The sequence below is a fragment of the Streptopelia decaocto genome (genome assembly GCF_964273445.1).
Source record: "Streptopelia decaocto genome assembly, chromosome: 5".
Classification (NCBI taxonomy): domain Eukaryota; kingdom Metazoa; phylum Chordata; class Aves; order Columbiformes; family Columbidae; genus Streptopelia; species Streptopelia decaocto.
Genome location: NC_138659.1, coordinates 14,944,436 through 14,968,334, shown reverse-complemented (window position 1 = coordinate 14,968,334; position 23,899 = coordinate 14,944,436). Strand labels below are relative to the sequence as shown.

The 23,899-nt window shown below is 41.3% G+C and overlaps 1 protein-coding gene across 1 annotated transcript; it reads left to right on the top strand.

Moving 5' to 3' along the window:
• Positions 1 to 1,142: 1,142 nt before the first annotated feature.
• Positions 1,143 to 18,165, top strand: SHISAL2A (shisa like 2A). Its single transcript, XM_082052311.1, has 4 exons — positions 1,143 to 1,341; positions 6,344 to 6,483; positions 12,778 to 12,853; positions 17,666 to 18,165. Exons 1-3 carry the CDS (start codon positions 1,160 to 1,162, stop codon positions 12,807 to 12,809), a joined length of 354 nt encoding a protein of 117 aa, XP_081908437.1. The 5' UTR covers positions 1,143 to 1,159; the 3' UTR covers positions 12,810 to 12,853; positions 17,666 to 18,165.
• The last annotated feature ends 5,734 nt before the right edge of the window (positions 18,166 to 23,899 follow it).

Here is a 23,899-nt window from a genome sequence, read left to right as displayed (position 1 = left end):
TGGATAAACTTTATGCTTATGATGTAGGTAACTTGCCTCATGTCTCCTGGACAGACCCTGGATTTGACTTGGTCTGGGACTGCTGATGGCCTTGTTCAGATCCTGCAGGACTGTGCCCTGGTTGGTAAGGCCACTGTCTTCCCTAAGCTGCCATGGCTCCTGGCTCTTGCTGTTGCCTGGCAGTTGGCTACAAGAGGTAGAACTCCCACTTGCCTGGAGTTCATCTCAGGGCAAGACCTGAAATTAAAATGTAAAGTGTTAGTTGCATTAATATGGTCTTATTAATTCAAGTCATGCTCTAGTGACAACGCACAACTTCCTTTCTCTCTAAAACCTGAACTTTTGCTTGAGGAGGTCACTTATGTGGCAAAGCACCTGACCTGGGTTCCTTTGTAACTTAGAAAGGAGACTGAGGACCAGGTCTTTGGAGTGGGAGACATCCACTGGATGCTTTTTATTTTATTTCCGAGAGCCAAATCCCTTGCAGAAGTGCACACAATGTGTGTGTGTGCCTGGTATCTGGAGCTGAGATCTACCCCTTGTTCCCTCAGGAATGGCTCTTTAAACAGAATGCCCAGGTCCCACATTTTTTTCAAAAAGTGGTCTAAAACGCTAAATGGAAATGCCCTCTGAAAAGAGTAGTAGACTGTTCTCTCAGAAACATAAAATATTGCATGGAATTTTTACCCCTCATGAAGCCAAGGGACCCTCAGTCCAGCTAAGGTGCAATTCCTCTCAGTTACCTTCTTGCTTTCGCTGTTCTGAGACCCCCCCCGAGGCTCACAGGTGGGCACGGACCCCCGAGTCTCTCGATGTGGGACCGAGAGCTGAGGAAAAAGAAGCCCCGGCGAGCGACGCGGGAGTGCCGCCTCGGAGGTGAGCAACCAAGCGGTTGTTCGGCCCCACACAACCCTCTCCCTCTCTTCCCAAGGGCGGGCGGCTCCACTGCCCCCTCACCTCACAGCGCGGGCGGTTGCCCGCCGCGTCCCGCCTTGAGGCGACCCCGGGTCTGAGGGGCGAGCACGGCGGCTCCCGCCCGCAGGCACCTCGCCCGCCGCCGGTGCAGCCCCTGCCCGCCCCAGCTCCTCCCGCTCGCCGCCCCACCTCCCACCTCCCGCCCGGGAGCCGAGGTGCCGGGCAGCCCAGTGGGCGCCGCAGCATGAGCGCCGAGTGCAGCAGCTACCTCAACGCCGACAAGGTGCTGGTGAGCGGGTTCAGCTGCCCACGGACGGGCGGCGACGTCCGCGCCGTGTACTGCTGCGGCTTCCAGGACGTCAAGTACTGCTGCGATGACCCGCACAGCTTCTTCCCCTACGAGCACAGCTACATGTGGTGGCTCAGGTAGGGGAGCGGCGGTGCCGCCCGGGCCCGGTCCCGCACGGCGGGCGGTGGGGAGGCTCCGGGGGGGCGGGAGACCCGTGTTCGCCCGAGCTTGCCTGCGGGTTTGCTTTTCTGAGGTACCCGCAGCCGGGCACTTCGCGCTGCTTTTGTCCCGCTGAGAGTAGCGGCAGAGCTGCAGCTGCTGCTCAGAGAGACTTGTGCTTGTGCCAGGGTTGTTTCTGAAAGAAATAACTCGAGGTCTTTGTAAGGAAGCGTTGGGGAATACGCGGTGCCTGTGTACAGAGAGTCCCGTGTCCCTCCATCGTTTCTGCGGGAGATAAACAACTGTCGCGGGGCCTGAGTGTGTAAGATGCTGCCGTGCATAAAGTTCCCAATGACTTTAGCTACTTTTCTGTGTGCAGTAAGGTCAAGCACTGCATAACTTTTTTGGAAGATGGCAGATAATCAGACTTGTGCTGTCCTGCCTCAGTGCGAGGGTCTGTGTAGCTCGGACTGTGTGTCCAGCAGTGGCTGTGAGGGCTGCACACGGCCTGGCCACTCTCCGGTCCTCAGCATCCCCGCTGCTGTATCAGGGTGTCGGTACAATACACCTCTGCGTGGGGCTTTTGCTGGCTTTTCATGGGCTCGTTATTCCTGATTTTATCTGATCCCTTTCTGGACTTCTGTCTGCTTGTGCAGCCCTGATGGCAGCAACACTACCCGTTCTTTGAAGACACTCCCTTTTATCTGTTTTATACTGTTTCCTACTAGTTTTCTGGAGCACCCTGTAGTATTAGTGTTGGGAGCTTTGGCGACCAACAATTGCACGTTCACTTTATGCACAGTGTTCAAATTTTTGTAAGCATTTGGTGCGTCACTTCTCAGCTTTCACCTCTCCAAACCAAACAGTCTTAGTCCTTTTGAATTATCATTGAGGTAGATGCTGTGTCCCACTGACCAGTTTAGTTGCCTCTCATCCATACCATTTTTCACTGCACAGTGCTGCTCTTTGAGGTGCACAATCTGGAGCTGTGTGCTCAAAATGTGGGCATGGCAAGGTTTTAGAGAGCGCCAAAATGCTGCCTTCAGTCTTGCTCTCAAAATCCTTTGTGTTGGTGGCCGATGTTTTGTTGATGTCTTTGGCTGCTGGTGCACGTTGACCCTGTGATTTCAGTAGAGGTCTCCCTGATAATTATGAAACTTTTATTGAGTTCAGAATCAGTTCTGAGTTCATTGTGATGTAGGCTTGGTTTTGTTTATTTATACATTACATTATGTACACCAAAGCTCATCTGCATCGGTTTTGCCTGCTCAGTTTTCCGCAAGTCTACAAGCATTCCTTGCCCTCACAGGATTTCATCACTTGTAGTTCCATTAGGAAAACATAAAAATATTTTCTGGTCTCTGGGAATGTTTTGGTGATCACTGCCTTGCTTATCTTTGTCTCAGACTGCTACTTTCTTCTGTATGTAATGACTATATGTTAAAATAACCCTTCAAATGCATCTTAGAGCTTTTAAGAACGCACTTTCAAGACTTGAAACTACTCAAGAGTTAGCCAAACCAGCCAGTGTAAGTCTGGAGGTTAAATGTACTCAGGAAGGGAAAGGATTTGGAAGCTTTGATGAGGGAATTGTTGCAGGCTTTGCTTTACTCCAGAGCTCTAATTTTGTTGTCCTAAATCTTTGTTTGGTTGACTCCCCCCATTAATTTGAAAGCAGTGACTGGATGCGCCGCCAAGTAGTTGGTGGCATCTCAGGGATTACTTCTGTTTGGTGACACAGTGCTTAGAATTTTAGGAAGCTATTGCAGATTTCTCGTGAGTTTTTGCTGCTGTGGGAGACGCATTTCCAGACCATTTGGCAGCCAGCTCTGACAGAAGCAGTTTGTGGAGAAACCAGCAGCCTAGGCAACCTGAAGCGATAGTTGCTTGCAGTCCTGTGCTATATATATATATATATATATATATATTTTTTTTTTTTATGCCAAATGTCTACTGCCTGTACTATGTTTAGAGCTATCTACTGCACTGTCCCTTAGCAAAATGAAAACATGTTTTCCCCTCCCACTCCTGCAAAATCTGGAGTTTTGGACAAGTGCATCCCAACATCTGTTGTACTAGTAGCTGCTGTACAATCGTAAGTTATCAACCTTTGAGCAACTCTTGACACATTTCATATTTTCCCTTGAAATTATTATATATAATTAGTATTACTAATTTCTCATTTATTCTTTCTTTTTTTTTGCTGGTACTTACAATCAAATAGTATAGTACCTTCTTTTTTTGTTAGAGCAGCCTATGTTCCTTTTCCACATTTCTTGAAAAGCTGACCTCAGCAAAGACAAATGAAAAATGTGGGTTTTTTCTCTCTCTCTTACAGCAGTCAGGAGCCCGTGGAACAGGGAAGGGAATACTAGTAATAAAAGGCAGGGGTGTACAAAATTTGCCAGGAGATCATGTAGCTTTTGAAACCACAAAACCAGCAAAACACTGAACAGCTTACCCAGCCATGTGCTATGCACGTATATGCATTTATCATGACACGTATACTTCACCTTCAAAGCTGAGTGGAAAGGGAGAAATGCTGAGCATGTATTATTTGTACTGAACTGTGATGCGGTTAGGTTCCATCAGCACCTTTTTTGTTTCTCATTACTTTAAAATATCTTAGAATTATTTTTTTCACTGTTTAAATAAGTTTCCTTTTGCAAATTCAATGGCTTATTTCAGTATCAAATAGAATTCAGTATCCATTCCAAATCTGTACTTTTTATAAGTTTCATACAGTATTACATATTTAATTAAACTCTGGCAGGCCAAGTATAGGTTTTATCCAAAATGCTGTATTAGTTAATACCCATTGAACCATGGTGACTTAATGCTGTGGCCAAGATTTGCTTAGCTGTGCAGTTCTCCAGGAGTCTGTTCTAGTTTTCCAAAATAGCAAGACTTTTGTTCCTATATACTCATTCCTCCAGTCTCCTGGGAATATTTACCTGTTTCCTTCGCAAATGCTATGTCCAACACACCACCGCAGCAATGCCATTAGGAACATTTGATTCACTCGGATCCAGGTGACTCATGAGCTTCCTTTTAATCCGTCAGTGGACAAACTGCATCTGCTTAGCTGATATTTAAATTTTCCCTAGCTGTTGTTGGTGTGGATGGACTAATTTTACAGCCTAAAAATAACAGTAGGTGTGCGATGCTGAGCAATCACTGACAGAAATGTCGGTGACCCCCCTTAGCAGCTCTGGACAGCAGCTTGGGGGGCCCTAGGGTGTCTGACAGTGGAGCCTCTCTGCTCATATTTGAAGAATTGTTTAAGTGCTCCAGGGTTACCCTTGGCCTTTGTCACCCTTTTAATGCTAGATCATCATTTTTGAGGGTGATTGGGTTGTTAATGCAGAGATTTTTGCTCCCTAATGAGGCCGCAGCTGTGGGCAGGAGTGTCTTTTTAGTTCTCTTGTTTAATGTCTCTGCTGTCAGAAGACTGATCTTGAAGACACACACCCTGAGGCCTGTAGCCTGTTATTATGTGGAGTGCGGAATAGACTTTAAACACCTGGTATTTGAGGTGAAGACAGCAAAATGTTTTTAGCAAGAGCCTTTCTAGATGAATACACAGCACCACAGTAATTGCTATAGAATGTAGGGACATGTTGAAGGGCTGCCTGTATTTTCAGAGGAGAGGGTGGTCATTAAAATGATCAATGGTCATAGTTATTTTGGTATTTTGTTTCTAATAACAGTTTTAACTATTAAAAAAAAAAAAAGATTGTGTTCTGGTTAAGAAACTTCAGTGTTCAGAGCTGTGGAAGGCATACTTAACTGGGAAAAACTTTGCTTAATACATGCATATATACGCAAATATAGAAAGACAGTCTAGTTCATGCAGATGATAAATACCATGAAAAATCCTCATAAGGGTAAAGCTGTTCTTTCCAGAACCAATCATTTTGCTGAAAACAACGTATTTTAGTTGTGTGTAGAGGTAAATGTTGCATAAACTTCATTAATGGATCTGACCAATAAGTAATGAGAACTGCATCTTGAAGTCATACTGATACCTGCTGTTCTCATCCTGCTGATTTTAAGAGTTTCTCCTATAGACATATCTGTCTACTGGCTTTATGGGAGTTTATAGGGAAGCTTTGCAATAGCTTGAATGTAAAATTCATAAAAACATCCCGAGGCACAGTTCTTCTCATCTCCCTGCAAGGCTGAAGTAGAAGTGACTTCTCACTGATAGCAGTGATTTATAAAGGCATTTCTAACACTAGAGTATGGAGTTCATAGAACTTATGACATTAATCTCTTGTCTGTCCTTTTTACACCTGTCAAAATTGTAAATATACCACAGCAGTATTATAAGGATTCTTGATCCTCAGCCTTTCTTAATCTGTGACCAAAAGGCTGCTGTCTAATTTGACCAGAAATCAGTGTCTTTGGCTCGGGCTGTAAAACAGGAGTCTGTGACAAACATGTACTTTACTTAGAGTGCTCTAATAAGCTCTTTTTGCAAAAAAAAATGGCATTTCAGACTGAAAATATAGCTTTAATAGTCATGTTACTTGAGAAAAAGAAGTTTGCATGGGGTGCCTGGAGCTCTGGAACCTCTCTTTCTGTGTGCGTGTGGTATTTATGTGATATTATGCTTATCTGGGAATATGCACTGCATCAGAGAAGCTTTTGATCTCACTGAGGCCAGTTACTACATGAAGTTATTGCTGATTTTTATAAACACGGTTTAAATCAGACTCAGGAGTAGAATGCATAGGTAACAAATGTCATCGAGGGCCAGCTGTTTACCAGCTGTGTAAAGACGTTCACCCTTCTGAGGGCAATTAAATAATTCTAGTTTATGCAACTGGAGTATTGAGCTCTAAACTTCTGTTTACAGTAAATACACAGTCACTCCCCAGCCTGAGTACAAATAACCTCCAGGTATCACCCAGACTGTTGTTTTAATGGGTATCCCAGGCTGTCTGTACACTTAATTTCTTTGTTTTTCTTTCTTAGTGTTGGAGCACTGGTGGGCCTGTCGATAGCAGCAGTGGTCCTCTTTGCTTTTATCATCACTGTGTGTGTTCTCTGTTATTTGTTTATCAGCACGAAGCCACGCAGCAAACTGGATACTGGCTTAAGCTTACAGATGACAGGTAAGACCAGTTGTTATTGAAATAGGTTATCTCTTGCAGAGGAAGAGCCTTATTCTGTCTTTAAATGGATGTGGAGGAATCCAACAGTGTGTATTTTCCTTCTGATGGGGACCTCAAAATGTAGTAACGCCACTCTGCTGTTCTACCTTCTGAATGAAATCTGTACCAAACTCAAATGAAAAAAATTAGCACAAGTGTAGTAGATTTATTTGGTAGTACAAAGACTGTAAAGTTTCACAATGCTGAGTAAGGGTGTAAGAATTAAGTCCCTTTATCAGCAAGAGGCTTAATGAGTTAGTCGCTCTGGATTTCCTGTCGAGAGTACATAAACGTAGACTGGTGGTTACATTTTAGGAATAAGAATCTCAAAGGAGATTAAGGAGATTGTAAGTGTATTTTCTTGTGACAGGGAGAGGTGGTTGTTTTTTGTTTGGTTTTGTTTTTTTTCCTCCCTTCCTCCCTCCCTTCCTCCCTCCCTTCCTCCCTCCCTCCCTCCTCCCTCCTCCCTTCCTCCCTTCCTCCCTTCCTCCCTTCCTCCCTTCCTCCCTCCCTCCCTTCCTCCCTTCCTTCCTTCCTTCCTTCTATAGGATCCAGTCTAAGGCATCTAAGACTCTTCACTTCAGTCCCAGTAGCCCAGACCTTTGAGCCCAAGCTGCGTTGGTGGTTGCCCACAGGAACAGCACATGTAGCCAATGCTTGCCCACTGGCATGGGAAAACCGTGGCTGCTGCTACTACATTTTAGTACATTTGTGAAATCTGACTGCAAGTTTTGATGGCAGGAAGGGGTGTGATAAAAGTTTCACCCTTTGTCTTGGACTTCGTAAATATTTAAACATGGCTTGAGTAGTTCGACCAGTAAAGTTGTAGAAAGTAAAGGAAATGTACTTATTTAGGCCTTGGAAGTTGCAAAAGCTGAAAAAGGGGAATAATTATTGGATAAAAGTTCCCCACTTCAAATTATATTTTTTACTAGTTTTTAAAATGCTTCCATATCTGCATGGCAATAAATGACCAATGAGCTACTGTAATTTTAGCCTGTTATACAGCAGTAAGCCCTCTCCTGAGTGCCTAGTTAACACAGTCCACTTCATACCAAACTTTGCGTGTTTTGCTTTGCTCTCTAGAGAATGGAGGCATTGGTCTAAAAGTTGTTTATAGTGCTGTCAGGAAGTGCAAAGCCTTGTTTTGGACCTACGTAAGCTGAGCAAGCTGCCAAAGTGAAAGTCACACATTCAGAAAACTGCTACTAATCCGCAAATTGAAAAATTGACACCTGTCATGGAGTGAGAGAGTGGAAATAAGACCTGCAAGGGCCTAAATAAGCTCTTGGGCGGAATGGACAAAATGCCCAGTCATCTTCTATGAGATGGTTGTGTTCTAATTATAAACTGGCATTGTGTTTTGGATGGTGTTGCTGTTTAACTTCTTCCCTCAGGTTTTGCTGCTGTGGCATCACCTCTTAAGCCACTGCCAGGGCACTGTTTTCCTCACGCTTTGTATTTTTGTGCCAGGCATATTTGGCTTATGGGGGGCCAGGAAGGAGGCAGGTGCTATGGCACTGCTGCTGCCAAGTTATTCCATCTTTCTCTACAGACTTGAACCCTGCTGCAAAACCACATCCTGCTTTGGCAGTAGAGATCATTTCTCTCTTCCAGGTGAACAGCATCCCAAGGTCCCACACTGGTGACCCACTGTTCACATAGACATCCTGTCTCTCATGATTCCAGGTATCAGGACATCAGGAAGCTGAGAGATCTTTGCTTTTTCCTCACCATCTCCTGTGTTGTTTTTGAGCTTTATTTAAACTGCATTGCTTTGTATTTAAACACTGATTTTACTTTGCTCTTATATTTTGTTTTTCACTTTTATTATTCTGCTGCTTTGGCTGCGCTGAATTACAATTATTTTACATCTAAATTCTGATAGCTTTAGCTGTTGTTGAGGTGGGCTGCTAGAAATTGAAAGCCAGTTGCTTTGCCAAGGTTGAGAGATCTTTGAAAATGTTGAAGGATTTCACTGACAAGCCTTAGTGCTTATCTTCATCATTTCTTTTGCACGGAAGTCATGCAACGGCTGAGTGTCTTATGAGATGGCCGGTTAGCTGCTTTCAGGCCTGGGGAACAATAAAAGCAGCTTCTCTGCTGCTCTTTCAGTTCTTCTGAGATTTGAGCACAGTTGTACATAGGCGACTGTCTTGGTTTTGAACTAGCATAATCTTGCCTTTAGATGAAGGCTGTGCCACACATTAGGTGTTACACCCTATACCTGTGGAGCATTCAGAGAACACTCATTTATGAAAGCAATACTTTTATTATATTCAGTTTCACCCATAATATGTCAGCTCAGTTGGAGTTTTATATTTCATTAAACATACAATTGATTGTTGTCTGCCTTTCTTCCCTCATGTAATAGTCAAAGTTAGATGAGTGCATGGAACAATGACTAAGATCTCCCAGATACAGAAGTGGAGTTGTTGGATTTTTACAGGAATAATTTAAAGATCAGTCATAATTCTAACAATAAACTAGATGTGTGGTCTTTATTAAAGCTTCTGATTCTGCAAAAGGTGGATCAGCTGGAATTTGCCTCTATTTAGTCTTGAACAAATGGTCTTAAGTAGCATCGATACAGATTTTATATGTAGGGTTCCTAGCAAAAAATAGCATTTTAATCTGAGAACTGAATTTTAAAAAATTAGCTTAGTCACTGGTGCAGACCCGGAATAACTAGTTAAATGTTAGTTGTTATACTGATGTAAACTGTTGTTACTCATTTCTGTTTGTAGTATCATAGTGTAGAGTGCAGAGTAGATCCCTTACATGCAAGGCAGCGTGTACAGGCAAATGAGAAGATCCCATATCTCAGGGAGTTTAGTCCGGTTTCTTATCAGAGCTAGTTTTTCTCAATAAAAAATAGCGATGTACTTTATTTACTTCTTTCAATGAAACCTTTTCCTTTTACAGTCTAAATCTCAGATCTTTATACATCACTTTCTTATTGTTTGCACTTAAAATGGGAGGCGCACCTAGGATTTTGCTCATGGGTTAATGATCTGCCTTACTCAAGTGTCTAAGTGCTTCACAGTTTTTCTTCTCTTTATCCTCACAGCTACTTTTCTGGAGTAGGGAGATGCTGTCAGCCCAGTCTTAAAAGGAGACAGAAGTGCAGGGAAGTGTCATCGTTTTAATGCTTTGTGTGTCAGCCTAGACATTAATGTCTAGCGGAATTTTGAAAGGACATCACTAACCAGAAGACTTTTGCCTTGTGATACCTCTAAAAATATGGCTTCAAGACTAGCTTGACACAGGAATTCTGTGATACAGTGAATTGAGCCATGCTTTTTGAGACCAAGCTGAATGCAAACATTGTGGATTTTCCCAAGATGAAAGTGAATTTGTTCATATATTTGTTTTCCTTCTAGCCATAAAAATTCTCTTAGTACAAAGGGTTTATCCCCTTCAAAACTTAGGGATCTATGGAATCACAAGATTGCAAGTGTTTTGTTAGGCTGAGTGAACTGTGCTGGAGGATCTAGGGAAGGTGAGGAGGACTAAGTAAAGATTGCATAATTGTCAGGAAGGGAGTGGTAAATGGGCAGAAAAGGAGGAATTTAGAGGCATATCTGCCACTCAGCACTGGGAGAAGAGGTGCACAAATGCTTCTCTTGAAGAAGCAGCTGATGGGAGAGGAGTGGTCGTCTCTGCTGGCCCCTTAGAACCAGTTTGCCATCAGAGGTAAAAAGGTGGATAGAGACCCTCCACCTTGGTGAGGCAAACAGTTTTTAAACACATTTTCTGAGTGATCCCTGTATTTCTGACAGTGTTAGTCTGGGAAGACCGCTGGGGAGAAGTCTCCTATACCACTGCAAAATGAGAATAGCGAATTACATTTTATGATGGTAACTAACATTTTGCTTTAAAACTTAGCACTGGGAGACCTCTCTAATGCTTTTGGAGTCAAACAGCATGGACCTTTAGTCTGGAGTGTGAAGAGAGCTGGGGCCTTGCACATTACTCATAAGTGCTGGGAAAAATGTGCTTTAATAGAAGAGATTAATTCCTTGTTCTTACAAAGCAGTGACATCATAGTATGCAGAAGCTCATGGTTTCATTTCATAATAATGAAAACTCAGCTTGAAAAATAACCAGATGATCTTTTTGTCCCAATTTCTCTCCTTAATTAAGGATTCCTCATGGGGCACTAGTGAAATACACAAGACATTAGAATATTTTGATGAAAAAGCACCAGACACTCGCACTTTCTCTTCCTTAGCTCAGTTGAATTATCTGATTCTAGTGGTTCTGAAACCAGATAGCTGCTCTCTGAATTCAGAGACACTGTGCTCCGTTTTTAGAATATGCATTGATAGCTTTGTTTTCTAGGTTTATCAATAATTTCCGCTATATGGACATTCTGCATCTGGCCTTAAATTTTCCCCAGTTAGGCTACTTTTCTCTTTGCCAGCCATCTGCCTCAGATATTTGTACATGGGAAAAATCAGCCATATGTGCCCAACTATTTAAAAAAGAAAAAAAAAAGAAAAAAAAGAGTATTTTTTTCTTTAGGAAATGAAGAAATTTCCTGTTTTGGAGCTGGGAATTCAAATTTAGTGTAAGAGTAGCATTAGCTCAAATTTACATCACTAGGAAAGATTAAATTTGGAAATGTTTAAATTGGACTCCTTAGCTTTTACATTTCCCAAGCTTCTTTGTAGCAGTGAGTTTTATGCAGTGCATTAAGAGTCACATTTTTTTAATTGCAAAGACAACCTGTAGATGCTGTGAGCTGGTTTAGACACAAAATCTAGACACGCTTCAGAAATGGCGTGCCTTCCTCTATAACTGATAAGGATTTTTTTTTAATTACTTTTTTATCACAGCTGAAATAACTCACTGAAAAGACTTGGTTTCTATTAAGATCTTGGCTTAAATATTATTGCACAGATTTATTTTTTTTTTTAAGTGTCCAACCATCAAATCCCATTTTGATATTTTGAAACCAAACTGCAGGTTTTTTCAATTCAAATACTAAGATGCAACTTTCAAAACACTTCAAAAACAAATAATTCATTTGCCCAATTTGCTTTTTTTCAGGTTGTTTTTTCTTTTTAATGAAAATATTAGAATTCTCATATTTTCATCCCTATCGGATATAGGGATCCTAGGACCTGGGTGTGTCTGGGAGGATGTAGAAGATGATCAGGGAAGGTGAGGTCAAGAGAGCAGAGCAGGGAGGTGGATTTAGGGCAGAGAGATGAGATAGGAGGGACTCAAAGTTGCGCTGGTTGCTTGTAGAGACAGGGACTAAGACTGGAAATGGAGTGAGGAAAGTGAGAAGGGAATGAAAGTATGAATGGAAGGTAGGAAAGAAAAGAACTGAAGTTGAAAGTGTGGTCTTTCTAGAGCTTTGCTCGCTCTGCTGTCAGCAGGTACCAGTGAGAACTGCTGCCACAGTCCCCCTGTTCTCCCTTTTGACAGAGCCCCACCTCAGACTGCTTTTGCTTTGGTTATTCTGATCACTTGGGCAAACTCGAGTTGTCTGCACTGAATCTCCAGCTCTTCTGCTCCAAGCAGGTGTCTGTATCAGTTACCTGGTGGGATTTTAATAAACTGCTATTTATTTTAACCTATGAAGTTGTGCTCTGAAAACCAATATACAAATACTACTAAGCTTCCAAACCAAGCACTCAAAAGATGGGAGATGCCAGAACTTAATATTTTGGAGGGTAGGCAGGGTGGGGGGGTGGTGGTGAGGCAACTGGTTAAATGTTTCACTAAAAAATCCTGTTCTGTCATCCCCTCAATCTTTCTGAAAAACAAGCATGATGCTTCTTCCATGCAAAGAAGTGTTTTGAGCCTCCCCCCACATAATGCTTTGGGATCACTGGATGGAAGGTACAGTGAAGACAATAGTGCCTGATCATGTCTGGAGAGGGGTAAAGTTGGGGAGTTCTGATCTGTTTTCTTGATATGGGAAATTTTTCTGCCATTTATTTTTGGAGACTCACTGATTTCCTGCTGTAAGTCCTATTTACACTACAGTGCTGCTACCTTAAACTGCTCTTCATCTTGATGTTTATTCCATTTTAATACAAGTTAGTTAATAATTGCAGCCTCATATGGTATCAGGAATGGGAAGTGGAATGGCTCAGGTCTGTCCCATTCCCTAAAGACTGTAGAGGAAGATTCCAGGAACTGTGTTTTCTCTGGTGAAGCGGGCACACATATATTACTACTTGCAATTAAAGGGAGAACAATGCTGTTAGTTTTACCGAAAATGCTTTTGTTTTACAGACAGTGAGACTAGAGGGAGTTCAATATGTTAAACAGAGGCACTGGATGGATTCTACCAATGCTGTAATGAAAACAGGTACAGTGAGAACATTTCATTTTACTGTATTGTATTTGTATTACCCTCTGCTCTGTGTTATATGTGGTGATGCAGATACAATGAGTATCTGCAGAGACTGAAACAGAGTGCTTCCACAGAGAAATCTCTTCTTGATTTACTTGTATGTGAATATTCTTTCATGGTTGTGTGCAAGAGACGATTACATTCCCATTATGCTGTCTTTGTGCTTTCCCTGATGCCGTGCCGTCCAGAATGCACCAGAGCTTACTAAGGAGGCAGCCATTGTAACTTACCCTTCAAAAGAGATTATTTAGCAATGAACTGCTAGAAGGGCCCCCGTGTGACAAAGGGTAACAGCAGTCAAGTGTCTGGTGGGTAGTTTAGTCATATTCTGATTCTTGGGGATGCTACCTACAAGTGTCAAGTCAAGTCTGATAGAGAACTGAAGAGGGTTATCTTGCAAAATATGAAGTTTCATTTGCTGACTTGATTTTTATGCTGAAATCATATTTAAAGGTCAAACTGCCTGTGGCACAGACCATGCAAAATAGTATTTAAAATGTATGGCAGTACAGATGAATTGTACTTCAGACTTAAAAGAAATTTATGAATAATGCAAAACATTTCATATGCCATGAAACCCACATTTTACTTTCTGCAGGGGGTGAAAGCTCATGGCTAAACAGCCACAGAAGGTGAGAATAGCCATAGAACAGCAATTTCTGTCACAGGAAAAAAAAAAAAACAAAACCAAAAACATGGGCCTGTTTGTTCAACAGTTGTTCTTAGGTGACCGGGAAAGTAAATGTGGCAGAGTTCCCTGCTTCATGTATTTTCTCTTGTACCCTTAAAAAAAAGCCACCCTGGTCCTCATAGATGCAAATGCATCTTTATCAGCACATTTTATCATCAGCATAACAGGTTGGTTTGGGCTGCTTGTCACCATGAAAATACGTAAGTGTAGCAAAACTAATTTTGAAACTCCTAAACACCTCCACGCTTTCCCCCCCCCGCCCCTGCTGTTGCAAATGAAGAGACTTGTGTGAGAAAAATGCCATGGGAAGGCTAAAAAGGATCCTGCAGTCAGAAAGCCGTCTGTAGTGAGAAAATCCAAAAATACCTGTGGCAGGCACTGACTACTGAGATGAGATGTCAGTTCAGGTCTGTGAGTGTAGCGTTGCTTTCTGTAAGGCCATGAGTCATTTCCTTGTGCTTCAGTTCACCTGCCTTCCACTGTGTTATAGACACTAATGTTTCTGGAGTGCCCTGAAGTGTAGCCTGCTCACCACTATTGTGTATGGGAAGAGAGAAACAGAGGGAGAGAATTGAAAGGCCAGCTGCAAAGGACTTTTTATAGGGTTTGAATGCACCCATTATATAAAGAACATTTTTTTTTGTGGATGAATGCCAACAAAAAAAAATTGAATCAAAATGAGGCTGGCATTATCATGAAGACTCAGAATACTTGATTCTTCTTTTGGGGCTAAAATCAGAAAAACTCTACCCTTAGCCTGTGAGTCTTTTTGCTTCCAGGTCTGGAATGGAGCAGCTGGGAACTTTCTATGAAAATGAAAATGGAGCTAAAGATCTTTTCAGAACTTCAACAGATAACCTGGTTAGGTGTTGGTAGAAATTCCAGGTCTCTAATTGGTTTTTATCTGCTGTTTTTCATGCTGTCTGCTTGTTGCAGGTTTCACCCCCCACCTGTTATGGGGAGCCACTTCACTGTGCAGTGATAAGCCAGAAAGTCCATCAGTGGCTGTAAAACTTCCACTGCTGTGAGAAAGCTACATGTAGAAATGAGATTTGATTTAGCATGCATACTTCCTCTGCCAAATTCACTGAGTTTTAATTAGGAGCAGGACTCCCTACACTCTTGGAACTGCTGTAGTTCAGCATACAGCTCAAGCTTGTTTGCATGCTCTTTTCCAGGAAAGGGCAAACACAGCTTCTTGGCTTTAAAAAGGGAAAGGAGAAGAATTAGGCAGCTCGAGGCATCTCTTCAAACTTGCAGTGATAATAGATCAAATCATTAAACAACTGAGTTATGCACAAGAAAAATCTGACACAGATTTCGTGAAGATAAATCATGACAAACCAGTGTAATTTCTCTCTGTGTCAGGGTAATTTTACCTGTCAGACAAATAAGAACAAGTGGCTGTGACTTACAGGTCTTTGTGAAAATGCAGTCAAAGAGAAGTTTTCAGTGGCTCATTCTCAAACACATTTTTGGAGGGAAGGATGTCTCAGTACTCTATCCCAGTTGAATAGTAAGAGCTTGATTGGAGGATGAAAGAGCATATGTATAAAATTTATGGATGACACCACCCTGGGAAGGGTTGCAAGATTCTAGGGGATAAAACCACCTTTCAGAATTATTTCAATGCCCTGGAGAAATGATCTGAAATCAACAAGGTGAAATACAATAAAGATAAAAGCAAAGTACCTTACTTAAAAAGGAGAAATCAAGTACTCAGAAATACCTAAGGGAGAATAAGTAAGTAGTGTGAGGAAAAAGAAAATCTGGTGATTTACAGTATGCTGGAAATGGAGTATTGATGTTCTGGGCTCTTGTTTTAGTCTGACATACTAAAGAGGGGAACTGTATATAGAATGTAAGGTAAATGTAATAATTTGCTTCAGTTAGTGCTGGCAGTGCCTCTGTTACAATAGTGCTCTTAGGTGTGGACAGACTGAAGAAGAGAGAAAACTGAGAAAATTGCTAAGGTTTTGGAACAGCAGGACCAGCTTAAGATGGCTTAAGTCTAAAAAAGATGAGTGACTGTTCAGTTATGTAAAACTGAGGGCAGTGGTTGGCAGGCAAGATAAGTAATGTGCTGAATTTCACATTGCAGGAGATCCAGATTTGGTAATAGAAAATCTTCTAAACTATAAAAGGGTAGAAGTACTACTGGACCAGCCAATGATGCAACTTGTGGGACTTTGTTCTAAAGGCATCTTGATGAGGCTAGGCTCACATTCGTCAAAAGTGAGATAGCTGAAGGATCTTGACAGCCTTTGTGTGTGGGAGGCATCCCTTAGGCCACAGCAGCAGCCCCTGGCTTGTGCTGGACTGTGTCCATGTCTGGGAAGGAAATGTCTGTCAAACTGCTCTGAGTAGACAGAGTCTTGGGTGCTGTGTCAGGCTGGGTGTGAGCCTGTCCGTAGTCTGGAGAAGAAGTGATGGCCATAACAGGAATGTCTGAGCTCCCTTCTGATGGGTTATTTGATCAGAAATGCTGTACGGGGAGAGAGACCAGGCTATTTCAGGTGGAAGAAACCTACAATTATCATCTAGTCCAACTGCCCAACCACTTCAGGGCTGACCAAAAGTTAAAGCAAATTATTAAGGGCATTGTTCAAATGCCTCTTAAACACTGACAGGCCTGGGGCATCAACCACCTCTCTAGGAAGCCTGTTCCAGTGTTTGACCACCCTCTTGGTAAAGAAATGCTTCCTAATGTCCAGTCTAAACTTCCCCTGGCACAGCTTTGAACCATTCCCATGTCCTATCACTGGGTACCAGGGAGGAAAGCTCAGCACCTCCCTCTCCATTTCACCCCTTAAGGAAGCTGCAGATCCATGAGGTCACCCCTCAGCTTTCTTTTCTCCAAACTAGACCAGCCCAAAGTCCTCAGTTGCTCCTCATAGAACATTCCTTCCAGGCCTTTCACAAGCTTTGTTGCCCTTCTGTGGATGCACTCAAGGACCTTCACAGCCATCTTAAATCGTGGGGCCCAGAATTGCACACAGTACTCGAGGTGGGGCTGCAGCAAGGCTAAAAACAGTGGGATGATCACCACTTTTGACCAGCCAGTTATCCTGGTTTAACACACCCTAGGATGCAATTTGCTCTTGTGCCTGCCAGGGCACACACTGCTGACTTGTATTGAGCTGCTGCCAAGCAAATGGCAATACTGGAGGAGGGCACAAATCTAAGTTTATATGTATGTCATACATTTTCATTTAAGTTGGTCAGGAATATATAACCATCCTCAGAGCCTTAAGCAGAAGAAAATCTAGAATCTACAAAAAGTATCAGAAGTGATGTTTTTTGGTTAGGTTGCTCTTTGCTGCTTGTTGCCATCTGCCTTGGAATCCAGGATTTCATACCTGGGAACTTCTGTCAGTAGCTAAATAAACTGAGATTTTATGGCCAGACTTCAGTGCATGTCCATTGTTTTCTGCATATCCAGACAAGCAACTGTGTCTAAACCTAGCTGTAGCAACAGCTGTTTGCTTCACCTCAGAAGCAATCCCATTTAATGAGCAGTAGAGTCATTTCTTGGTATAGTAATTCTTCAAGTGTACTTTGGAATATATTTTGGTGTCCCTCAGGATTAAAGGCACACACTGTGAGTATGTCTATCATAAAAAAAATGAAATGTGTGATTTAATATAGATATTAATGGTGCATTTTCCAAGAGGCGCTGCATAGGAAATTAGATGAATGACTGTGTCTTTATCTGTTAAGCCTTTTTTATTTTGTTTTAGCACCGTTGTGCCTTGAGCCTTTATCACTTGCAAGGTGAAATCCTCACTTGCACAGCAGAGGAGCAGTAGCAGATCTACCCATCCACATAGATCTCCAGAGGAGGCATTTAACGTTTCATAGCTGTAGTGATGCCCTTCAGAGGTGTAATTCTTCACATGTTAAAGGGTAGGAATATGATGAGGTGCTTGGAAAGAAGTAATCCCAGTGAGATGGATTGAGCTGTGTGGTTTGATCTGGATCTGTTGGTAGGGTCTCCTTATCAACACTGCTGTGCAGCAGAGGAAAAAATCTGCCCCTTTTCATTCTAATTCTTAACTGTGATTGTTATTTTGCAGATCCAGAGCTGCACGCTTCACAAAGCCCCCACTGAAACAAGTTGTTGACAAAACCAAGTGGGTTCAAGAGATTTCCTGGGCCACAAGGATGAACTATGACTGTGAGCTACAAGAACCTGACTTACTCCTCCAGAGGTGTTTCCTGGCTGTTACAACCATTGTTGATAACCAGAGGCTGACCTGAAGCTGTGTCAGGATTAATTGTGTATGGTTTTGAGTGGTATACTTTGATTTGCACATACCAACTACTGCTGCTCATCATTTTCGTGCACATTTTTGTCTTTACCCTGTGCAATTTCAGTGAGATAACACAGTTGTCAAGCAGAGCAGAATTTGGCACATCGTGTTGACCAAGTTTTCTTTTAAGCAATCCCTGTGTGCCATCTTAATGTGGTGTCTTCATGTCACGGATCTGGTTGTCTGTAGCCAAATGTGATTGTTTGCTGCACAGACATGTGAAGACAGTACCTCAATAAAATCTGGCATTTGTTTGTGTTGTATTTTTCTTAATTTATCATTTTATTCCACCTTTATTTCCTCAGAAGATTTTCACAGATCTTAAAATTACTTTGATGGAAGAGTTTTCCAAAAGCAAGTGAAGTTAGTAAAAAGTGAAGTTCTATAGGGATTTTTGATTTAAATAGCTGTTTTCATAGGAAATTATAAACACTGAAATGAATTGAAATAAAAATCCACAAATGTTTTGCAGATTCTACATCAAAATATCTTGGAATATTTATTTTGATGCAAACTTTAAAAATTTTCCAGTAGTGTTCCAGGTTGGAACGCTAATTTGTGAAATCTTGAACTTCCTTCAGGTAATCAAAGAGCTCTAATTGCACATTTTATTTCCCCAGAAGTCTTAGGAACAACTAACATAGTCTTAACTGTCATATGTGAGCTTCCAAGTCTTTCAAGCTTTCAGGCTCCAAATCATGAACAATAATGATAATTATTTCTTTTTATCTTGTGAGGATTCTTTAAGATCAATGATCAAAAGAATTTCTAGAATAATTAACTGTGCTGTTATGTGAAGGCAGTAGATAGATTATCTCCTCCATTTGCAGTTGAAGCCTAAAATATTTACCTACCATGTCACTTGTGTCTCTGGTTATATTTCAGCTTTGAAAGACCAGGTTCTTGTCCGCTCTTTGGGAGTGACATCTTTGTGCATGATGGTGCCTGAGATTTAAATTTCTTTACAGCTGTCCGGTGTTATGCATCAAAAGGCCCCAAGTGTTTCCAGTCTAAGCTACTCTTAAGTCACGTTACTTGTGTGAAAGATGCTGATGCCTCCAGAAGAAACAGAGAATGTGATATATGTTCTTTCTATAACTATTTGCATATACTAGCTCACTAAACTGACATTTGCTACTGTGGACTTCTAGAGAATTAAAACCACATTGGATGCATGAAGAAAATACATTTCTAATAGAACATAAACCTGGTCTTTCAGTCTCATAACTTTGTTGATTGTGACTGTCAAAGACCATAAGGGAAAATGATTAATGATTTTTGCTACCTGATTTCCTTTGAGGATCGCAGCCCTGAGATACATATTCTGGAAGTTTGTCATTTTAAACCACTGAGAAAAGACTTGCAGAACATGAAAAAAAAAAAAGTTATTTCAACTTCATACAAACTCAAACCAGCACTCCTGTAATTTTTAAATTTTGAAGTAATAAAGGATATAGTCTATTTTGAATGTTGCAGATAAAAATATCTTTGATTTTTTTGTCATTTGGGCAATTTCTACATGCTTGATTCAACAAGTGACGAGGTTATTTTTCCCTCAGATTTTGGCCTTTTTATTCATGTTGAGTATCTTAAAACACCAAAGTAACAGCAGAAAAGTAAAACCACAATGCAAAAAAATGCTTCTAGTTCTTTGCCTGTGTCCACTGCCTGTTTATGTTTTCTTGGTATTGTTAGGAAAATCCATGTATTCGCCTTTTTAGCTGTTGTTTTGTAATTGAGGCTTTCTGAATGTCACCAAAAAAGTGCCTCCCACACTGCTTTGATGAGGGGATTCAGTGTGCTGCCCATAAAAGCTTTCAAACATAATGTGCAGTCGTAACAAGGGTGGCTCCCCGTGCTTGATAGGCATAATAAGGCTTAATATACTTGTTAGGCATAGCCCTCATTTTCTCCCAGATGACATTTTATGTTTGTTTGACAATAGTAAAGCAAACTGAGGGCTGTGCTGTTACTGTCAGCCATACGGACACTAATAGAACTGACAGGAGTTGCTATGGAAGTTTTTTATTGTTTTTCAAAGTTGAGAGATTTTTTGAATCGTAAGGGCAAAATAAAAATGGGAGAATCGTGAAACAGTGTGCAATATGTTTCGCAGACTATAAGATATAAAAAGTGTGCTTTTGTGTGTTTAGAGCAACATGAGCAGCAGGCCCTGGCTGGTTTCACTGGGACCAGACTGGGGCCTACTGGTAGTTCTGGTCTCACCAGGACCAAACTGGAGCCTACTGGTAGTTCTGGGACTGGCTGCAGCTTTCCTTGGACTCTCACTGGCACCAGTAGCCACTCGCTTCAAAGTGATTCACTCTTCCCATCCTTATCATTCTCTGGATATTTCGATATAAAAGACTGGCTGTTCACTTGTAATCTTTGATCTGATTTTGGGTCTAAATAGAAAATGCTATATCAATGGTTCCACAATATCAATGACTTTCATAATTAGTCACCTTATTTAAGTATAATTCCTGAAAGCTTTGGCCTTTGCAATTTCTAAGTTATGGAAGAAAGGCCAAATAAAACTCACAGTTTTACTGAATGAAAATAATGTCTGTTTTCATTGTTTTCCTAACGTGACAAATGCTATGTATCCTTAAGATTGTTCCATCCTTCAAGTTTTGGAGAACATGGGTCAGGAAAATCATGAAGATTCAGCTGCTTCCTAGGAGTACAAATGAGGAGCTTTTAAGTTTTCATCTGTTAGCCTGAAGTTCACAGAAATCCAATCTCTCTTAATTTGAGGTAAGGAATTTAAAATTTTGTCACATAGATTTAGAAGTTATTATAGCTATAAGGTCAGAGGAGTGGTGCTTTAGTAGGTGTCTGTGGAAGATCTATTATACTCATTCTTTTTTTAGCCATTTTTTTAGAAATTTAAGAAAAAATATAACTGGACTTCATATTTTAGCAGATACTGAATAGCTGGATAAAAATCCATTAATATATTGCCCTAAAAGCAGAGGATGAGAGAATTCTGCAATAGACAAGTTTTTGGAAAGTCAGCTCCTAGCAACATGAAGCTATTTCTGGTTCAAAAAAGAGATCTCTGCTACACCAAGAAATTGAAAAAATCCAAAACCTGACCTGAACAATCACCAACATCAGGATCTGTCGCAGTTCCCAACCACCATTTGTTCCTGGAGTAGATCTTTGGAAACAGGGTGCTGGTTTCTAGTGGTTGACAGGATAACTGCACTTGGCTTCTCTTTTCTGTCATTCTGTTGTTCCTCAGTGACCTCGAGAGTGTGGTCTACAGGTAGAAATAGTTCATTTTTATATATATAAATATATGTGTGTGTGTCTATATAGCACATTTGTATAAAATGCCTTTGTATGGGAAGAATCTATCCAGGTATTTTTGAATCCATGTCTCTGAGCAACGGACTAAAATTCAGATATTAGTTATGTTATACACTTGCTACTTAAAAACATATTTTTAGTCTTCTCCATTATTTGTATGCTTTTTCCAATCCACATCCTTTAGAAAAACTGTTGAAGATCCTTGCTTTATGTACAGAAGAGTACGTTTTGATGGCAACAGCAACACAAAGTGTTGAAATTGATTTAGTGGAGACAGTGCAAGTACAAAGAGCTGCACATAAGCACCTTTTTTGCAGCTGATGTTTCAGGACACTCTAGCTGAAGAGTATCTTATGAAACCACAGCTTCCATTTCCCCCTTGTTAAAAGTAAGCTGGTGGTTACAGGGGCTGTGACTATTTTTAAAGTTAAGGACCATGATTTTTTTCTCTGCTCCATCAAGAGTGCTGAGCCCTACACCGGCTGGGCCAAGCAGTGTCACCGGGAGTTTTTGGGGGAAAATGGCTTGTTCAGGCTTTTGTTGGCTGTGGACGGACTGTGGATGCACAGGGGCATGGAGGTGGTGATGGGGCAGCATCCTGAGCCTCCTAAGACCTCAATTCCAAAGGGTGTGCTGAAGCAAGACCCAGAATTAGAGGGAAGCAGCAGGGGAGAGAGGGCAGCTGGCTGATGAACATTATATGTTGTCAGTTGTCATGTTTACTGTGATAATCTGGATTCCACGGGTAACACCTTGCAACGACAAGGTGCTTTGCAATTATCTCTGCCTCTGTGTTCTCCCTCTTCTTTCACACAGTAGGTAGCAGATGGAAACACTTCAAATGTTCATGTTGGGTCAGACAGAATCAAAATGGCTCTGCAGGTGGCTTTCAAACAGCCATGAGACTGGACTTCAGCTGGGAAACCGGATAAACCTCATGGAAACCAGGCCTCAGGTCAGAACCGTCCCTGCCCAACGCTGTGACTTACCCCAGGGAGGACAATGAGATGTAACTCTTGTTTCTGATAATGACTACTTGGTTCTGCAAACAAATGTAAGGTAAGTACATTTCCCTTAATGAATGTACTGCAGAATGGAATCAGTATTTTCTCCTAAGTGCATCGACCACAGAAATTTCAGTAAATTGAGTCTGCTCTTTGTACAATGCTGAATCAAAATGTCAAACTCAATTATAGGAGAGGAAATAAAGCAACATGCTGAATACCAGCAAGTTATTTATGAAATACTTCAAATTGCCAATGCCATAACTACCTGTGGGAAATGAGAGCAGACAAGAGCATAGATTCAGCTGTGGGAAAATTGACTCAGAGCAACTTGTTTGCAAAGTTTTAAAATTCAATTTTTCACCCCATCTGAGCTTTATAGAGTGGTTGCATCCATCAGCCTGTTATTTGTTTTGCAAAAGAGATGATTTAGGTGCAAAGGAGAGTCAGAATTCATGCATTTGGGTTTTAAAAAGGTAAAGGAACATGTTATTTTTTTCAGTGCTACATTGTTCTGCATTTTGCTGTTTTCTAAAAAGATCAGTCACCCCAAAATCCTTTCTACAGAGGAGACAATACTGCAGCTGAATAGTTTTTTTCTTTGTATTTTTAAGCAGAGATAAGTACCTTATTCCATATTTTAATGATACTGAGAGATAAGGTGCAGTGACTTTAATGTCACATGAGGTTATATCTAAGTGCTTCATAATGAATGAAAAGCCAGATATTTCCAGTGAAATAAATAGCTTTGTTTATGACAAAGGCAACAAGTTAATAGAATCTCTCCACGATTAAAGGGAGACATCAGGTAACTCCAAGAAATACATTTGGTATTCATGAAATACATTGTTTTTAGAAGTAATAATAACAGTTTGAGCCACAGTTGGGAAATCAGTGACTAAAGTTGTTGGCTGTAATGGCTACATGTACGGAACACTTCTGAGTAATGTGATTCTTCTAAAGGGCAAGTTATTAGATCCTGTAATTTGTGAATATTTTTTATTTTCTCCAATGCCATGGGAAGGCGGGAACTGGGAAAACAAAGGTCATGAGGTCTGGTTAAATCTCTTGTAGAGGTGGGTAAAGTAGTACATGTGTCCTACAGATCCTTTCTTCTGCATCTGAGGATGAACATACTGAGCCTGGTACAAAAATAGGAGAGAGGTGTGCTCAAAAAGGGAATCCTACAACCTCTTCCCCTCTGACTCCACTTTTCATTCAGGAGTGGTGATTCACCATTGTATCTTACTGTTCTTTCTTCTGGCATTTAAAACACCCAGTCAGTATGGAAAATAACTCGCATGAATGTCATCTGCTCATAAGATCATAAAGTTTCAGCAAATCTATGCCAGCCATGCGAGTGATTTCCTTCAAGTTTTGATGAGCTTTTGGGTTTGAGCTTTTGGCTCTGGCTCTTCACTTTGCTGCTGTTTAGCAGGTTAGTGGGCGGTAGTTGGAGTAAAGATCTCTCCAATGCATCACAACTGGAGAGCTTGTTCTACTTGAGGAAAATAATGTACCTTGCAGGTTATCATCGACGTCTGGTATTTCATATTTATCAGCTTGGCAACAGCAAGTGGTATGAAGAGCTGAAGACTCCTCAGTGGTAGCAGCAGCATTTCAATGAAGTAATTTTCTGACTTATTCAGAAGACCACAATATCTTCAATAATAACAAA

What these genes read in the sequence shown, in the direction of transcription:
- SHISAL2A (XM_082052311.1), top strand. Translation starts at nt 1,160, where the DNA reads ATGAGCGCCGAGTGCAGCAGCTACCTCAACGCCGACAAGGTGCTGGTG. An exon ending in AGCTACATGTGGTGGCTCAG is followed by an intron (nt 1,342 to 6,343) that starts GTAGGGGAGCGG and finishes TTTCTTTCTTAG; the next exon opens with TGTTGGAGCACTGGTGGGCC. An exon ending in CTTAAGCTTACAGATGACAG is followed by an intron (nt 6,484 to 12,777) that starts GTAAGACCAGTT and finishes TTTGTTTTACAG; the next exon opens with ACAGTGAGACTAGAGGGAGT.